Source organism: Leucopleurus acutus (assembly GCF_964270905.1).
Source record: "Leucopleurus acutus genome assembly, chromosome: 2".
Lineage (NCBI taxonomy): Eukaryota > Metazoa > Chordata > Mammalia > Artiodactyla > Delphinidae > Leucopleurus > Leucopleurus acutus.
In genome coordinates, this window is record NC_139143.1 from 128,745,104 (window position 1) to 128,765,148 (window position 20,045).

General features: G+C 37.9%; 1 protein-coding gene across 1 annotated transcript in view; it reads left to right on the forward strand.

Moving 5' to 3' along the window:
• Positions 1–20,045, forward strand: part of ERICH3 (glutamate rich 3) — a gene marked incomplete at both ends in the record, with an annotated part of 118,885 nt that overhangs the window by 80,285 nt on the left and 18,555 nt on the right. The window contains 1 exon segment of the mRNA XM_082859163.1: positions 16,181–16,630. Coding sequence (XP_082715289.1) covers positions 16,181–16,630 — 450 coding nt within the window.

Consider the following 20,045-nt stretch of genomic DNA (forward strand, 5'->3'; position numbering starts at 1 on the left):
TCTTAAATATTTAAGACCTTTTTAAACACCTTAAATTACCAAAATAATGTCCAAAGAAGGAAAACATTTCTGGCTTTGTCCCATGAAAGGGTTTGGCCAAGGCTATGTGGGTCTTAGTAAATAAAATATCTTCCCTGGTACATTCTGGGCATTTATTGGTGATAATAATAACCCTGTCTTATATTTAAGTATGTGTATCTCTTTGTAGTTTGCTTTAGACTAGAGAATGAGGTAACATTATGATGACTTTTTGAATTGCTGTCAATTTTCCTCATTCTTTTCACCTCTCAAACTTATTTCTGTATAAGATCTCAAAGTTTTAATTCAAGGAATACATAGAGATTATACAAAATAAGAGTAAATTAAGTAATAAAGTAATCACAAGAACAAATATTTAGTTTGTAGTTCTATTCTGTTCAAGAACGAATTCAAGCAAACCTATTCTAAAATTTCATGCAGACATATACAAGACAATAAAATAAAGAACAGAAATTATTTAGAGTAAGAAAGAAGATAATTTTACTAGGAACTGCACATGAGACCATGACTATGCTTGAACTAAAAATTTAATCCTGAACTTCCTGACAGAGTAAACAGTGAAGCACAATGTGAAAAATTAGAGTGATTTTAACTTGCAATATATTTGAAAACAAGTTTTGCTGCCATTTTATTATAGTTGAAAGAACTACTCTATATTAATGATCTAGCATTGAAAAATTTTTGTAAAGTCTTAAATTAGGCCTTTTCTTTAATTTCTCAATAGTTACATTTTATGTTTCTAGGCATGCCAAAACATAGCTTTTTTCCCTCATTTTGAATATGAATATTGGATTTAAGTTTATATTCCTATATGACATAGAAAAAGTTTAAGAATTCTATGGAAAAGTGATGTCACCTGAATCAAATTTTAAAGAAACTATACAAGTGACTTGGACCTGGAAAAAGATTGAAAGTGTGTTTGCATATAAATATAACCAGTTCAGAACAAAGAAGGACTCAGTTTTTAATTTATTCAATAATGGTGGTGAATTATCAAATATTGATTTCACAAAGGGTCAGTACATTATTTCAACATATGGTAATCTGGGGATTATTTTTGTACTGCATAATCAACTTGCTTTCTTGGGATCAAATGGATTTTTTTCCAAGATAGAGTAATTTTTTCTGTTTAAGCAGACAAGGATGTAGGCAGTACTTGAATCTTACTTCAAGGGAAGGCTTTAATCATTTAGACCTGTAATTATTGAATAACTGATAGTGATGGGTCAACATTAACACTGAATACTACTTGCATTTAAATAACTGGAATCTTATGTTTAAAAAGGTATCCTATAGGTACTGTTCATTAAGACTATTTTGTGCTAAGTGCTGTGCTAAATATTTTACATGAATTATCTGATTTACTTCAAAAAACCTTAAAAAAAAGCAGGTACTTTTAATCTCCATTTCACTAGTAAAGAAACGTGGAAATGATGAGACTGAGTAACTCACACAGCCAGAAACTGGTGGAGCCAAGACGCAAAATTCAGAGCCTGGATTTTGGAAAAAAACAATATAACATTTCTCCAAATCAGCCAATGTCCACTTATCTAAAATTAAAGCAAGTCCCCCCAATAAAAGGATTTTGTTTCCTTAAGAATGTACATTTTAGAGGCATTTACCTTGAGCTCTTCATCTTTTTTTTTTTTTTTAACATCTTTATTGGGGTATAATTGCTTTACAATGGTGTGTTAGTTTCTGCTTTATAACAAAGTGAATCAGTTATACATATACATATGTTCCCATATCTCTTCCCTCTTGCGTCTCCCTCCCTCCCACCCTCCCTATCCCACCCCTCCAGGCTGTCACAAAGCACCAAGCCAATATCCCTGTGCCATGCAGCTGCTTCCAACTAGCTATCTACCTTACTACATTTGTTAGTGTGTATATGTCCATGACTCTCTCTCGCCCTGTCACAGCTCACCCTTCCCCCTCCCCATAACCTCAAGTCCATTCTCTAGGAGGTCTGTGTCTTTATTCCTGCCTTACCCCTAGGTTCTTCATGACATTTTTTTTTTCTTAAATTCCATATATATGTGTTAGCATACGGTATTTGTCTTTTTCTTTCTGACTTACTTCACTCTGTATGACAGACTCTAGGTCTATCCACCTCATTACAAATAGCTCCATTTCGTTTCTCTTTATGGCTGAGTAATATTCCATTGTATATATGTGCCACATCTTCTTTATCCATTCATCCGATGATGGGCACTTAGGTTGTTTCCATCTCCGGGCTATTGTAAATAGAGCAGCAATGAACATTTTGGTACATGACTCTTTCTGAATTTTGGTTTTCTCAGGGTATATGCCCAGTAGTGGGATTGCTGGGTCATATGGTAGTTCTATTTGTAGCTTTTTAAGGAACCTCCATACTGTTCTCCATAGTGGCTGAACCAATTCACATTCCCACCAGCAGTGCAAGAGTGTTCCCTTTTCTCCACACCCTCTCCAGCATTTATTGTTTCTAGATTTTTTGATGATGGCCATTCTGACTGGTGTGAGATGATATCTCATTGTAGTTTTGATTTGCATTTCTCTAATGATTAATGATGTTGAGCATTCTTTCATGTGTTTGTTGGCAGTCTGTATATCTTCTTTGGAGAAATGTCTATTTAGGTCATCTGCCCATTTTTGGATTGGGTTGTTTATTTTTTTGTTATTGAGCTGCATGAGCTGCTTGTAAATTTTGGAGATTAATCCTTTGTCGGTTACTTCATTTGCAAATATTTTCTCCCATTCTGAGGGTTGTCTTTTGGTCTTGTTTATGGTTTCCTTTGCTGTGCAAAAGCTTTGAAGTTTCATTAGGTCCCATTTGTTTATTTTTGTTTTTATTTCCATTTCTCTAGGAGGTGGGTCAGAAAGGATCTTGCTGTGATTTATGTCATAGAGTGTTCTGCCTATGTTTTCCTCTAAGAGTTTGATAGTTTCTGGCCTTATATTTAGGTCTTTAATCCATTTTGAGCTTATATTTGTGTATGGTGTTAGGGAGTGATCTAATCTCATACTTTTATATGTACCTGTCCAGTTTTCCCAGCACCACTTATTGAAGAGGCTGTCCTTTCTCCAGTGTACATTCCTGCCACCTTTATCAAAGATAAGGTGTCCATATGTGCATGGGTTTATCTCTGGGCTTTCTATCCTGTTCCATTGATCTATCTTTCTGTTTTTGTGCCAGTACCATACCGTCTTGATAACTGTAGCTTTGTAGTATAGTCTGAAGTCAGGGAGCCTGATTCCTCCAGTTCCTTTTTTCGTTCTCAAGATTGCTTTGGCTATTCGGGGTCTTTAGTGTTTCCATACAAATTGCAAAATTTTTTGTTCTAGTTCTGTGAAAAATGCCAGTGGTAGTTTGATAGGGATTGCATTGAATCTATAGATTGCTTTGGGTAGTAGAGTCATTTTCACAATGTTGATTCTTCCAATCCAAGAACATGGTATATCTCTCCATCTATTTGTATCATCTTTAATTTCTTTCATCAGTGTCTTATAATTTTCTGCATACAGGTCTTTTGTCTCCTTAGGTAGGTTTATTCCTAGATATTTTATTCTTTTTGTTGCAATGGTAAATGGGAGTGTTTTCTTGATTTCACTTTCAGATTTTTCATCATTAGTATATAGGAATGCCAGAGATTTCTGTGCATTAATTTTGTATCCTGCCACTTTACCAAATTCATTGATTAGCTCTAGTAGTTTTCTGGTTGCATCTTTAGGATTCTCTATGTATAGGATCATGTCATCTGCAAACAGTGACAGTTTTACTTCTTCTTTTCCGATTTGGATTCCTTTTATTTCCTTTTCTTCTCTGATTGCTGTGCCTAAAACTTCCAAAGCTATGTTGAATAAGAGTGGTGAGAGTGGGCAACCTTGTCTTGTTCCCGATCTTAGTGGAAATGCTTTCAGTTTTTCACCATTGAGGATGATGTTTGCTATGGGCTTGTCATATATGGCCTTTATTATGTTGAGGAAAGTTCCCTCTATGCCTACTTTCTGCAGGGTTTTTATCATAAATGGGTGTTGAATTTTGTCAAAAGCTTTCTCTGCATCTATTGAGATGATCATGTGGTTTTTCTTCTTCAATTTGTTAATATGGTTTATCACATTGATAAATTTGCGTATATTGAAGAATCCTTGCATTCCTGGAATAAACCCCACTTGATCATGGTGTATGATCCTTTTAATGTGCTGTTGGATTCTGTTTGCTAGTATTTTGTTGAGGATTTTTGCATGTATGTTCATCAGTGATATTGGCCTGTAGTTTTCTTTCTTTGTGACATTCTTGTCTGGTTTTGGTATCAAGGTGATGGTGGCCTCGTAGAAGGAGTTTGGGAGTGTTCCTCCCTCTGCTATATTTTGGAAGAGTTTGAGAAGGATAGGTGTTAGCTCTTCTCTAAATGTTTGATAGAATTCGCCTGTGAAGCCATCTGGTCCTGGATTTTTGTTTGTTGGAAGATTTTTAATCACAGTTTCAATTTCAGTGCTTGTGATTGGTCTGTTCATATTTTCTATTTCTTCCTGATTCAGTCTTGGCAGGTTGTGCATTTCTAAGAATTTGTCCATTTCTTCCAGATTGTCCATTTTATTGGCATAGAGTTGCTTGTAGTAATCTCTCATGATCTCTTTTATTTCTGCAGTGTCAGTTGTTACCTCTCCTTTTTCATTTCTAATTCTATTGATTTGAGTCTTCTCCCTTTTTTTCTTGATGAGTCTGGCTAGTGGTTTATCTATTTTGTTTATCTTCTCAAAGAACCAGCTTTTAGTTTTATTGATCTTTGCTATTGTTTCCTTCATTTCTTTTTCATTTATTTCTGATCTGATTTTTATGATTTCTTTCCTTCTGCTAGCTTTGGGGTTTTTTTGTTCTTCTTTCTCTAATTGCTTGAGGTGCAAGGTTAGGTTGTTTATTCTAGATGTTTCCTGCTTCTTAAGGTGGGCTTGTATTGCTATAAACTTCCCCCTTAGAACTGCTTTTGCTGCATCCCACAAGTTTTGGGTCGTTGTGTCTCCATTGTCATTTGTTTCTAGGTATTTTTTGATTTCCTCTTTGATTTCTTCAGTGATCACTTCATTATCAAGTAGTGTATTATTTAGCCTCCATGTGTTTGTATTTTTTACAGATCTTTTCCTGTAATTGATATCTAGTCTCATGGCATTGTGGTCAGAAAAGACACTTGATACAATTTCAATTTTCTTAAATTTACCAAGGCTTGATTTGTGACCCAACATATGATCTATCCTGGAGAATGTTCCATGAGCACTTGAGAAAAATGTGTATTCTGTTGTTTTTGGATGGAGTGTCCTATAAATATCAATTAAGTCCATCTCATTTAATGTATCATTTAAAGCTTGTGTTTCCTTATTTATTTTCATTTTGGATGATCTGTCCATGGGTGAAAGTGGGGTGTTTAAGTCCCCTACTATGAATGTGTTACTGTCGATTTCCCCTTTTATGGCTGTTAGTATTTGCCTTATGTATTGAGGTGCTCCTATGTTGGGTGCATAAATATTTACAATTGTTATATATTCTTCTTGGATCGATCCCTTGATCATTATGTAGTGTCCTTCTTTGTCTCTTTTAATAGTCCTTATTTTAAAGTCTATTTTGTCTGATATAGAATTGCTACTCCAGCTTTCTTTTGGTTTCCATTTGCATGGAATATCTTTTTCCATCCCCTTACTTTCAGTCTGTATGTGTCTCTAGGTCTGAAGTGGGTCTCTTGTAGACAGCATATATATGGGTCTTGTTTTTGTATCCATTCAGCTAATCTGTGTCTTTTGGTGGGAGCATTTAGTCCATTTACATTTAAGGTAATTATCAATATGTATGTTCCTATTCCCATTTTCTAAATTGTTTTGGGTTCGTTATTATAGGTCTTTTCCTTCTCTTGTGTTTCTTGCCTAGAGAAGATCCTTTAGCATTTGTTGTAAAGCTGGTTTGGTGGTGCTGAACTCTCTCAGCTTTTGCTTGTCTGTAAAGGTTTTAATTTCTCCATCAAATCTGAATGAGATCCTTGCTGGGTAGAGTAGTCTTGGCTGCAGGTTTTTCTCCTTCATCACTTTCAGTATGTCCTGCCACTCCCTTCTGGCTTGTAGGGTTTCTGCTGAGAGATCAGCTGTTAACCTTATGGGGATTCCCTTATGTGTTATTTGTTGTTTTTCCCTTGCTGCTTTTAATATGCTTTCTTTGTATTTAAGTTTTGACAGTTTGATTAATATGTGTCTTGGTGTATTTCTCCTTGTATTTATCCTGTATGGGACTCTCTGTGCTTCCTGGACTTGATTAACTATTTCCTTTCCCATATTAGGGAAGTTTTCAACTATAATCTCTTCAAATATCTTCTCAGTCCCTTTCTTTTTCTCTTCTTCTTCTGGAACCCCTATAATTCGAATGTTGGTGCGTTTAATGTTGTCCCAGAGGTCTCTGAGACTGTCCTCAGTTCTTTTCATTCTTTTTTCTTTATTCTGCTCTGCAGTAGTTATTTCCACTATTTTATCTTCCAGGTCACTTATCTGTTCTTCTGCCTCAGTTATTCTGCTATTGATCCCATCTAGAGTACTTTTAATTTCATTTATTGTGTTGTTCATCGTTGCTTGTTTCATCTTTAGTTCTTCTAGGTCCTTGTTAACTGATTCTTGCATTTTGTCCATTCTGTTGTCCATTCTATCTCCAAGATTTCGGATCATCCTTACTATCATTATTCTGAATTCTTTTTCAGGTAAGCTGCCTATTTCCTCTTCATTTGTTAGGTCTGGTGCATTTTTATCTTGCTCCTTTATCTGCTGTGTGTTTTTCTGTCTTCTCATTTTGCTTATCTTACTGTGTTTGGGGTCTCCTTTTTGCAGGCTGCAGGTTCGTAGTTCCTGCTGTTTTTGATGTCTGTCCCCAGTGGCTAAGGTTGGTTCAGTGGGTTGTGTAGGTTTCCTGGTGGAGGGGACTAGTGCCTGTGTTGTGGTGGATGAGGCTGGATCTTTTCTCTCTAGTGGGCAGGTTCACGTCTGGTGGTGTGTTTGGGGTGTCTGTGGCCTTATTATTATTTTAGGCAGCCTCTCTGCTAATGGGTGGGGTTGTGTTCCTGTCTTGCTAGTTGTTTGGCATAGGTTGTCCAGCACTGTGGCTTGCTGGTTGTTGAGTGAAGCTGGGTGCTGGTGTTAAGATGGAGGTCTCTGGGAGATTTTCTCCGTTTGATATTATGTGGAGCTGGGAGGTCTCTTGTTGACCAGTGTCCTGAAGTTGGCTCTCCTACCTCAGAGGCAGAGCCCTGACTCCTGGCTGGAGCACCAAGAGCTTTTCATCCACATGGCTCAGAATAAAAGGGAGAAAAAGTAGAGGGAATTAGTAGAAGTATGAGGAAAGAAAGAAGGAAAGGAGGGAAGGAAGGAAGGAAGAAAGAAAGAAAGAAGCAAAGAAGGAAAGAAGGAAAGAAAGGAGGGAGGGAGGGAGGGAGGAAGGAAGGAAGGAGGGAAACAAGGAAAAAAGACAGAAAGAAAGAAGATACAGTAAAAATAAAATAAAGTATAATAAAATTATTGAATTAAAAAATTCTTATTTAGAAAAAAAAAAAAAAGGAACGGATAGAACCTTAGGACAAATGTTGGAAGCAAAGCTATACAGACAAAATCTTACAAAGAAGCATACACATACACCCTCACTAAAAGAGGTAAAGGGGGAAAAAATCATAAATCTTGCTGTCAGAGACCACCTCCTCAATTTGGGATGATTCGTTGTCTAAAGGAGGGAAGGAAGGAAGGAAAGAAAGAAAGAAAGAACGAAGGTAAAGTATAATAACATTATTAAAATTAAAATTGATTATTAAGAAAAAACATTTTTTAAAAAAACCATGGACGGATAGAACCCTAGGACAAATGGTGGAAGCAAGACTATACAGACAAGATCTCACACAGAAGCATACACATACACATTCACAAAAAGAGGAAAAGGGAAAAAAATCATAGATCTTGCTCCTAAAGTCCACTTCCTTAATTTGGGATGATTGGTTGTCTATTCATGTATTCCACAGATGCAGGGTATATCAAGTTGATTGTGGAGCTTTAATCCGCTGCTTCTGAGGCTGCTGGGAGAGATTTCCCTTTCTCTTCTTTGTTCTCACAGCTTCCAGGGGCTCAGCTTTGGATTTGGCCCTGCCACTGTGTGTAGGTCGCTGGAGGGCGTCTGTTTTTTGCTCAGACAGGGCGGGGTTAAAAGAGCCGCTGATTTGGGGGCTCTGGCGCACTCAGGCCGGCGGGGCGGGAGGGGCACAGCATGCGGGGCGGGCCTGCGGCGGCAAAGGCCGGCGTGACTTTGCACCAGCCTGAGGCCCGCTGTGCGTTCTCCCGGGGAAGTTGTCCCTGGATCCCGGGAACCTGGCAGTGGCGGGCTGCACAGGCTCCGCGGAAGAGGGGTGTGGAGAGTGACCTGTGCTCGCACACAGGCCTCTCGGTGGCGGCAGCAGCAGCCTTATCGTCTGCCGCCCGTCTCTGGGGTCCGCGCTTTTAGCCGCGGCTCGCGCCCGTCTCTAGAGCTCCTTTAAGCAGCGTTCTTAAACCCCTCTCCTCACGCACCAGGAAACAAAGAGGGAAGAAAAAGTCTCTTGCCTCTTCGGCAGGTGCAGACTTTTCCCCGGACTCCCTCCCAGCTAGCCGTGGTGCACTAACCCCTTCAGGCTATGTTCAAGCCGCCCACCCCAGTCCTCTCCCTGCGCTCCGGCCTCAGCTCGCAGCCCCCGCCCGCCCCGGCGGGTGAGCAGACAAGCCTCTCGGGCTGGTGAGTGCTGGTCAGCACCGATCCTCTGTGCTGGAATCTCCCCGCTTTGCCCTCCGCACCCGTTGCTGTGCACTCCTCCGCGGCTCCGAAGCTCCCCCCTCCGCCCCCCGCAGTCTCCGCCCGCGAAGGGGCTTCCTAGTGTGTGGAAACTTTTCCTCCTTCACAGCTCCCTCCCACTGGTGCAGGTGCCGTCCCTATTCTTTTGTCTCTGTTTTTTTTCTTTTGCCCTACCCAGGTACGTGGGGAGTTTCTTGCCTTTTGGGAGGTCTGAGGTCTTCTGCCAGCGTTCAGTAGGTGTTCTGTAGGAGTTGTTCCACGTGTAGATGTATTTCTGGTGTATCTGTGGGGAGGAAGGTGATCTCCGCGTCTTACTCTTCCGCCATCTTCAAGATCTCGAGCTCTTCATCTTATCCTATTTTTTAGCCTCTGTTTTTTGTTTTACTTTTAAACGGAGGAAATTAAAATGGACATTTTCTAATTTTACCCAAATTTACCTCTCTCCTTCCTGGATGGACTCCCCCAATCCACTTCCAGGCCTTTTGCTTGTTTCCAATTCATCCCCTTCCTCTTCCATGAGACTCTCCTACTTCGGCAGCCTTCACTGAGCTCTTTATTTTATGAAACTCTATCATTCAGTAGTTGATTTTTCACTCATTGTTTCATGTGTGTTAAATTTTGCCCCTCAAGCTAATTTAATAACACACAAATTAATTATACTACAAAAGCTAGGACTGTATGTTGTCTTTGTTATTCCTCACAGAGGTAATTTCCTAAAGATATTTTGTGAATATTAAGCAGTTACTTGATTAACACCAAGAATACTAAAATACTTTTGTTAGTGCCATGATATCTAGTTACATTTATACTATATGATTATTACTGGAATTTTATTAAAAACATTGTATAGAGTTAGCTGCATTATGTAGATATAGAACATATAATATTTTAAATAGATGTGTAATGAAAGCTATCAGAACATATAAAATCTAGTCCACAATGTTGGGAGATTTAAGAGCCAAAAATTAAACTGGCTAAATATTTTATTTTGTTTTTTCAATAAGGATGTTATTAAATAATACTTTTAAAGAGCTCCTTTGCATCCTCAGTATTTACATTAAAGCTCTGCCATTATTCTGAAGTAAAATTTTATTGCTTACTACTGTTTCTTTCCTCCACGACCAGGCTCCTTTATTTTCCATCCCTTTATTTTGATAACCTGACCCTGTGTTATTCAAAAACATGCTTTGTAGCATGAGGAGTATCAGAATTAGATATTTCATCCAGCAAACAAGAAATGTGCATTAAAAATGATAATGACATGATAGATTCCTTGGAACAATCTATTGAAAAGCCAGAAAGCACTTCATCTTCAAAAGTGTAAGAGGCATATTGTGACCACTGAATCCTAGACACTGGTACATCCTTTTTATTGACATGATTAAGAATCTCGCTGTTAGTGTTTGGATGTGTTTCATTTGAACCTGCCTGCACCTGTTCCCAGAGGGCAAACAATTGCCCGGGCTGTCACTCTTGTGACAAGTCGGCCCCATTTAAACTGCCAGTGAGCAATTGCATCGGCCCGCCTTGATGAATACACTGTGCTGAGCAGCCTGCAAGTGATGGAGTGCCAGGGACTGCGTGCCCACTAAGAGAGGACCCTGCTTTAGGAATGATGTGTGAGACTTCCCATCGTTTAAAAAGAATGACAGATTCCTTTTCTCTGTGTTTGTGTTGGCAACCCCAGGAGCTAATTCACCAGTTGAAAATATATTGTCATAGATGAATGTTATAAAGTTGAGGGGAAAAGTGTCATGTTGCTGAGAATAGACTTTTAGGGACAGTTTGGATGATAGTACCTATGAGTAAGAGGTAAAGACTAAGTAGCTCCTTGTGAGAAAGAGAACAGGGGGAAGGGGAGAGAGAGAGAGAGAGACAGAGACAGAGAGAGAGAGAGGGAGAGAGGGAGAGAGAGAATCTGTTCCCAGAATACAAAGAAAAGAACGTAAGAATTAAAGTGAAATTTTTTTCTAGTAAGAAAGATAGTATTTTACTTGTGCTATTTTTCAGTCTGTTGAATAAGTAGGCCTTAAAGACTTTGAAAATCTCAGAATCACAAAAATATTCTGTTTACTTGATTTACTGACTTCCAGTATCTCACTCTTCCTTTCTGGGCCTGACTATGGGTTTGAAGGGATGCATATGAGGGAAGCCTGCTCCTTCTGTGTTGAAATTGTACATTGAAGGAGCATATGAGGGAAGCCTGCTCCTTCTGTGTTGAAATTGTACATTCCAACGCTCTGTGGACTTCAGTGTCACTTGACTCCTCCTCGGACCAGAGAGGGTTAGGGGAAGATTGTAGGCAGCTTTTGGCTAGAATCTATGTCTGTGATGTTTTGCATGATTAGTCACATTTTAATTTTTCTTAATTGTAAGAATTCCTCAATTCATCTTCACTTTTGGATTGTTGAAGTAGGAAGTCATGGCTTTCAGGTGAATACTTAAATGCAGCATCATCTTTTAGTTTACATAAAATACTTTTCTATGAGGTATTTCTCTACAGTTTTGAATCTGCCCTGTACATAGTGATGGCACTACTGAGGCACTCAATAAAATCTTGTGAAATGCATGGCTGGTTGACTAGATTAATGGACAAATGTAAAAAGATTTAAGCAGCAAAATGTGATACATGATTTGATTATATTCTCGGTATTTTAAGTATTTAGAAAATCCAGTTAAAGGTAAATAAGGAGAACTTTTAAGCTTTCTTCTTCTCCTCCTGCATTTACTTTATATATATATATATATACACAAAGTAATGTATATATTTGTCTCATTGGTAAATTGATAATGAATTACCAGTATGAGGACATATGTTCTCCCTTACACCAAATAACTAGTTACTGTTCATGGATGGAATTCAGTGATTTCTGCTTCTATTGTCATTAAGCATACACTCATTTGATGATATTGAGTACAAAGTACTTGTCTAATCAGGTATTATTGTACATGAAAATATTGACCAAACCACAGTATCTAATATAAATATGAACAGATTTTAATGAACTCATGAGTATAATCTACAACTGTTAATATAAGGAATAGTAGGACATAAAAATTCATATGTCAAGGCTAATTTGAAGAAAATAGGTGTGACACTTATGCAGATTTTTCTGTGAAACCTTGGACCAAGGAATTGGGAAAGAGACATAATTTGTGTTAGAACTCAGAGCAGTATTGGGTCCACTGGGTTGAGATACATGGTGTGTTATTGGAGTGATCTAAATTTTTAACTGAATTTTCATATTTGAATTTGTGAACTTAAATCGAGGTGTCTCTATGGGCTTCAAGCTAGTAAGCTAAAAACAAAGTAGTTAAAATCAGGACATTAATGGAGGAAATAATGAATTTAAACTCTAGTAAAACAATGCATCATGCTAGTGGGTGAAGGAATGATTGAAAACTGAGGTCAGGACTTGTCACTGGTTCAAAACAAACTACGTAGCTATGGATCTCAATAAGAGTACAACAGCTTCTGAGAGAGCTACCCATGGTCACTGTTAAGAGAATGAACAAATACCTTAATAAATATGTGTAGTTGATTTATTGTACTCATGCCAAAGGAAGCAATGTCTGTCTAGAGTGTGTAATCTCTATGGAAGCAGGGATCTGGCCTGCTTTTTACTCCATTGTGTCCTCAATACCAGAACATTGCCTGAAACATAGGATGTGCTCAATGTGCATTTAGTGAATGAATGAATCTCTGTAAGTGGCTAGGAAGATGGAGGACAACTCAGGACCTCAGTTACGGAGAGAGAGCAGAGTTCATCCTGAATTTGCTGGACTGGTGCTGACTATGGATGTGTGTGTGTGTGGTTGGTACCTTTGGTCAGGTGTATATCAAATTGACTAGGCAGGCAGTGCAAACAGTGGAGATTACTGACACATATATAGTAGAATATGTAAAACTATTTTCCATTTGTCATCCTGGAGTGGTAACAGTGGAAATCTAGCTAAGAGAAGCAATAGTGGGTTCATGACAGTGGGTGCCCTCTGTTTGAAGGCCTTTTGGCAGATAGAGTGGTCTTGGTTTTAATACAATGGGTCATTACAAAAGAAGTATTTTACAAAAATTGCTCCTTTATAGCTAATGGACATTGGGTATTATTTAACTTCCGTGGGCCTTACTTTCTAGATCTAGAAAAAGAAGATAACTAACTACTCCATGGGATTAAATGAGATGTTTGTAAAGTGCTTACCTCAGTGCTTGGTACAGAGTAGGTGTATAATCATGATCAGGTTTTATTTTTTTCCTCAATAAGTGGTAACTGTGACTACTATGCTTAATGTGATATACAGGGTGAAATCACAAGAAAGAAATTTATTAGAATATACTTATCATGTATGATATCAGAGAGAGAAGAAGACTGAAAATCATAAAGCAATGATTATTTGATTTGGTGAGATTAATTTTTATCAGGTAATTTCTGCAATGATTTATGGAGAGCAATAATTGGAATTGATTCCCATTTTACAGCCAAGAAAACAGAGCCTTAGAGAAGTTAAGTAGCATAACCAAAGTCAAAGCTAATGAGTAGCTTAGTCATGATTGGAACACCTAAGTTTGTCTTACAGAAAAACATAGTATTTTCTCTCAAGTTCGTGTTGCGTGAAATAGTAGTGACGGAAAAGAAGGAATAGTTATCAATGAACAGTTATGATGACATGAAAAGAGAAAACAGTGAAGGATTGGGGACTGATTGAATGTGGAAAGAGAAAAGTCAGAGATCCTGCTTAGGGTGTAGAATCATGGCACCAAACACACTGGCTTTGGCCAAGGACTCAGGCAGTGGGTGCAGATCAGGTCCCTACCATGAAGACCAAGGGCAGATTCTTAGCATCAGTACCTGGAGGGAGCACTGGAGAGATACATGGAATTTGGTAGGAGGCAGAGCTGTTTTCTAACATACCTCCAAGACAACTTTTTCCCTCCTAATGAAAAATAAAAATTACAATTTATATATCGGCCCTAAAATTCCTTTATATAAAATGTTCCTTTATATAAAAGTTTTCACATAAAAACTTTATTTCTAAGAGAATATATAAAATTAGTGTAGAAAATCCCATTCCATGGCCCTAAAGCATTTTGAGCTTTTTTGTAGGCACAGCCTGGCCCCAGTGTCTGTATGAAAATGAGAGTGAGAAATGAGAGTGAAATGAAATTATACAGGGAGGTTAGAGAGAAATTTGAAAACTGAAATGAGTTTCTATGGGAGGTCAGGTAGCCTTGCCACTCAGCGGCCATTCATTCACCTGATCTTTCTTAAGCACGGACTCAAAATTGAACCAGAGCATGTTTCAGCCTTTGAAATAAAATAATACAATTAATAGAAGCTGCTAAAGAAAGAGGAGCACTCATTTTTTAAATTATGTGAACAACTCTCAGAGCCAAAAGTGAGAGTCCTGGTGTCAACATTCAGATGGTAGATACGGATATTTTTGGACATGCAGAACCATTATAACATTGTATCCTAGCTAATTGTGCAATTAATGAAAACCACTGATCAAACAAACCACTAGCACACTGGGAGTTGTTTTTCTTTTTTAAAAAACAAATGTGAGATGCTTAAGAGAGGGGGAAATCATAGTCCCTGAAATTTCTGAACTAGTACAAATAAGATAGAACGACTGTCCTTGATCTGTACGTTCCCCGCCGAGAGACAGCACATCCAGATCTTATACAATGGAGATAAAGAATGAGTGGCTGAAGTATGTGATTCCTTTGAGAAACAGTGGTCATCTGGTGCCTGTCAAGGTAGTTGGAAGATAAGAACAAATGGAATTGTACTTAAGGGGTTCTGTTGCTTAAAGGCTTTTTGGAGTTTATTTTTTACTGCTGTGTAGAATCTCTCACATCTTTGTGGGAACTCAGTATGTCTCAGTGACTATACTTAAAATGCTAAGCCCTGTCATGGAGAGCCATTGGGGCTAGAGGGAAGAGGATAAGAGTAAAGACAGGTATTTCTTCCCTTAAACTCTGCCTCAGCTGCTACAGCCATCTGGGTAGCTGACAAGCAGAAAGAAACATAAACAGAAAAAAGAATCAGGAGCACACAGAGAAGAGCAAACAAGAAAGCTAAGCAGCTTGTAAGTATGGGCTATTTCATTTGAAAAATATATTCTATAAAAAAGTTATAAACACAGGTCTATTTGTTTAAAAAAGTGAAAGGCAAGTTTGTATTTTTCTGGCCCAAGGCAGTGCATCTTCCTTACAGAGTCAGTGTGTGTGTGTTACTTTCTTGGAGATTTTAAAAAGTTTTTGTGGGTAATAAATACGAAACCATTTTTGGCTCTGGTAAGTTTCCAGACTGCATGTCTGTAGCATCACATCAATGTACTGCATAGATATCCTAGAATCTCTTTTGCCGATTCTGTATGCCCATCTCCAGCTTCTGCATCCTCTGTCTTCTTCAGAGGACAGCCCTGGGCTACTGGGTTTGCTTCACCCTCAGGCACAAAGAGCAAGGGAGTGCCAAGAGTTCATGTTCCCCCCAGGGTGGCCTGTAGCTATGTCTGACTGGAGCAGAGTGTGGAAGCCCAGCTCCTTCCTCAAGGGAAGAAAAATTCTAATATAATTTAGATTTCAGAGGTTCCCATGGGATCAGGCTGAGGCTGAGATGTTGCTTGAAATAGCTCTCTTGATTGACTTCTTCCCTTCCCTGCCCTGCTTTACCCACACCCAGAAGAGTTTCTCTTGGAGCATATTTTTAATACATCACTGGAACATGAGTCCTCATCTCAGTGTCTGCTTCTGGGGAACCCATAAAAAAGACCAGATCTCACACACACACACACACACATGCACACAGACACACACACACAAGCATTATCTCAAAGTATTAAGTATCTAGGTATTATGCAAATGCATAGATATTCTTACCATACCGAGCTACCAGGGTGTACCAGTATGGCGGGTGTTACAGTAGATAAAAATTTAAACTTTATGCACAGAGAATACTGTGGATACATCCAAGATGATAATGAGATAAGTGCTCTTGCTGAACAAGTGAAAGATTATTCAATTTCTTCTATAACAAAATAGATACTAACAAAGGTTTTCCAGTGAAATGGCTTTCAACAAATAAACAAATACAATTGGTTTTCAGTTAAATATGACTTCGTATTGAAAATTGTATAGACTCACAGATTACATAGGTCTTTCTTTATCATGATGATTATGTGGACTGTATGGGGAAAGGGTATCAAATCTACTAAACTATATTAAAAATTTTAGTATGATTAATTACTAGCATAATTCCCACAATTATTATTATTAAATTTCCCTTTATGGACAAGCAATGATGTTGTCATTTTTAATTTTTGTAGATATAAGAACTGCTTCATCAACCTCATCCAAAAGTCACCCATATTCTAGTTGCAGTGAGGATGAATCTGCACTGGGGGACAGGGAAGCCCACGCTGAGAACAGTCCAAATGAAAGTGTCCGAAGTCCATCTACCCAGGAGTTGAGTGAAAATGATGAGCCAGGAAAAACCCACCTTCCACTTGAGAATTCTCTAGAAATCGAAACTGAAGACCAAGAAATAATAAAAGTAGATGTGGAGACCAAGTCTCTGCCAATAGAGGAAAACTTGGAGAATGTTCTTGAAGAAGAAGCAGAGAAAGGAACCCGAGTGATTGCAGAGGGCTTATCTGAGAAGTCCAGGGAACATGTTTCCAAGGAAGACAAGGAAAAGAGTAAGAGTAACCTTTGGGAAGGAAGCGCTGCTAAGGTGAAGGACAAAAAGGCAGGTCCCCGTAGGATGGATAAAGGTGGTAAGTATGGCCATTGAGTTGACCTGCCATTGTCTCTATGCATGGAAGCTGATCTTGGTCATTGCACTCTGCCAAAGCTTGGGAAATACTATTGTGTTAATGCCGGAGGGATTCAACTTTTTCCTATTTCTCTCTATGTCACATGATCATACATGTATTTTCAGCTTGTTTTCCTTTACTGCATTTAAAAAATTACTTGATAATTCTTAAGTAGCCTGTTTCCTATTTTCTGTAAATTCCTTCCTATGACAGTTCTATCTCAAGAATCAAATAAAACACAATACATGTCTGAAGGCAAGGGTGTGTGTAGCTTTTTAGAAGTTATTTAGTATTAGCAATGCTATTTGTTCTTATCCAAATATGCATTTATATGTATATGTAGCTAACATTGATAGGTGCTTGCTATGTGCCAGTGCTAAACACTTACATATATTAACTCGTCTAATCCTCACAACAGCCCAATATCCCCATGAGTTAGGTTCTATTATCATTATCTCCTTTTTACAGATGACAAAACTGTGGTTTGTAGAGGTTAAGTAAGATGTCAAGCATCATACAGCTAATAAGAAGCATTCCTAGGATTTGAATTCAGGGAGAGTGGTGCCAGTTTCTAAAGGTTTCCAATTTTATCTGTGCAATAGGAATTTATAGTTAAATAAAAATATAAAAATTTCATAGAAAACTCCAAACTGCACTTTAAGTTCTCTGAAACGGAGTAACTTTCTGATCCAGGGGTTTCTTGGGTGTGCTAGACAGTTCCATTTGACATAGAAAGTCTTGAAGCATGTCCTAGGATGATCAGGCCCCAGTACCTTAGACACATGGAAGGTCTGATACTTTTCTCAACTTTAGGAGGACAGTTAAAGGATTGAGCTGTGTCCTGTGGATGGCCGGTTGTGCCTGCAGCTATTTGGCTCTCACATAGTACGCTGTGCCCTATAACTTGTATCTCGGGCCTTTCCTTAATCTCTCCCATCTGTCTACCCTGCCAACATAGTGGGAATTCTTTTTGACTCCAAGGTAAAATTTGTTGTCACATTTTAATAGTACTAAAATTCATCTGCGTTTGAAAACTTATGAATGCTTTTAATGTCTATAACATTTATTTTAGAAACTTAAAAGCTGTTATTAAACCACTGGTACCTACAGCTAAGAATTGAGGATGTTGAATAGTTATCTTTCCATTCAGTCATTATCATTAACCTTCTACTATGCACTGTGGTCAATAAGAAATGTGTAAGAGAGGGTTCCTTCCATAAAATGTTAAGAGGAAGGCTTGGCATGCCAATAACTGGACAAGGTCAGTAGTCACATGTAAAACCAGAGAAGGTACACATGTTATGGGGCTTCAAAGGAAGAGAGGACTCATTTGATGAAGTCACCTGGAAAGTTTTCGTGAAGGACATATTTGAGGAAGGCTTTAAAGGTTAGATAAGATTTTGAAGATGGAATGGAGGAGGATAAAGCATGCCAAACAGCAGGAAGTAGCAAGGGATATAACCTTGGAATACGTTAAACAGAAACTCTAGAATGAGCAGTTTGACAAACTTCAGCCCACAAGCCAAATCTGGCCTACCACCTTTTCTTTCTGTATTGCCTGTGAGTGAAGAATATTTTTTTCTCTTTTCTTTTCTTTCATTTTTAAAAGGTTGGAAAAAATCAAAAGAAGAAGAATATGTGATATGTGAAAATTATATTAAATTCACATTTCAGTGCCAGAAAATAAAGTTTTATTGGACTAGAGTCATGCTTATTTATTTACATATTCTTAGTGGCTGCTTTTGCTCTACAAGGGCAGAGTTAGGTAGTTGCAACAGAGACCCTGTGGCCCACGAAGCCCTAAGGATTCACTGTTTGGCCCTTTACAGAAAAAGTTTGCCAACCTCTGCCTTAGAATTATAACATTAAGACCCCCAACATTTTCAAAATGATTTTGCCATATGTGAGTAAAGATTCTTATTAACATACATTTGAAGCCCTTTTATAAAATAATTCAAATTTTTGATCTTGGATTTTATCATTCAATTCTGGTACATGTAATGTATAATCTAGAAAATTTGTACAATTTGGCAAACTGCTGACCAAAAAGGTACGGATGTTAAAGTTCAGTAGCAACATTGACATTATTACTAGTATTTCTTTTATTTCCACTTCAGAAAACTAGATTGTTTACCTGGATTTATGGAAGTAGACAACTTTTTGTAAAATAAGATGCACATGATATAGGTTGAAATTAGGGGATAGATAGAATAACAGAAGTATTCGACTGGGATCATATCACTTGGAAGAGAGTGAGGTTTTTTTTGTGGTACTCGGGCCTCTCACTGTTGTGGCCTCTCCCGTTGCGGAGCACAAGCTCCGGACATGCAGGCCCAGCGGCCATGGCTCATGGGCCTAGCCGCTCCGCGGCATGTGGGATCTTCCCGGACCGGGGCACAAACCCATGTCCCCTGCATCGGCAGGCGGACTCTCAACCACTGCACCACCAGGGAAGCCCGAGAGTGGGTTTTATTTTCCCCCCTTTGGATTTGTGAAATGAAGAGTGTATAGGTTTATTATTTTTCTCAACTATTATGGGAAACTTGTGTTCTTGACTTGATGACATCTATAATTTTAAAACATTTTGTTATTATCTTTTCATTGAGGTGGGTTCAACACTAGATGGCAACGTTTATGATTATTTATCTCTCTTATGTTCTAATATATGTACCAAACCTCTTTATCAGTGTTTATTTTTCATTAACAGCTTATGAAATAACATTTAGAAAATAGAGAAAAGAGGGCTTCAAATTATCCATAGATTTATCACACACAAAAATCACCTTTAACATATGGTCAGTCTTTTTATTTCTAAAGTTAGAGTTTACAAGTTATGTTTTCATATTTCCATAAAATGTTATATTTTGCTTTTTATTCTTAACCTTATACCATAAGTATTTTTATGTTATTATGTAATCTTCATGAATATGTTTAATGTCTGTGTATTATTCCATTCTGTGGTTTGTTCATAATGTAAACATTTCCCTATTTTTCCTATTTTTACTACTACTAGTAGTAGTCTAGTATCTTATTACCTACGATAATTTGAATTAATAATTATTTTCTTAGGCTAGGTTCCAAGAAGTTTACTTTCTGGATCAAAGGTAATAGACATTTTAAGGTTTTTGAAAAAAAATTTTTTCTTAGAAAAGATTGGTTGAAAAGTTTATACAATACAGAATAGATGAGAATAAGATGAAAGCTAAAGGCTTCCTTCCCTGGCCTTTATTCTTTTTCCTGAGAGATAGATAACTGTGGAAAAGTTTTTTTGTGTGCATGATTCCGGAAAATTTTCTCTATATACACACATATATAAGTGCATTCATATATTATATATATACAGACCTTATTTTTATATACAGATGGAAACATGATA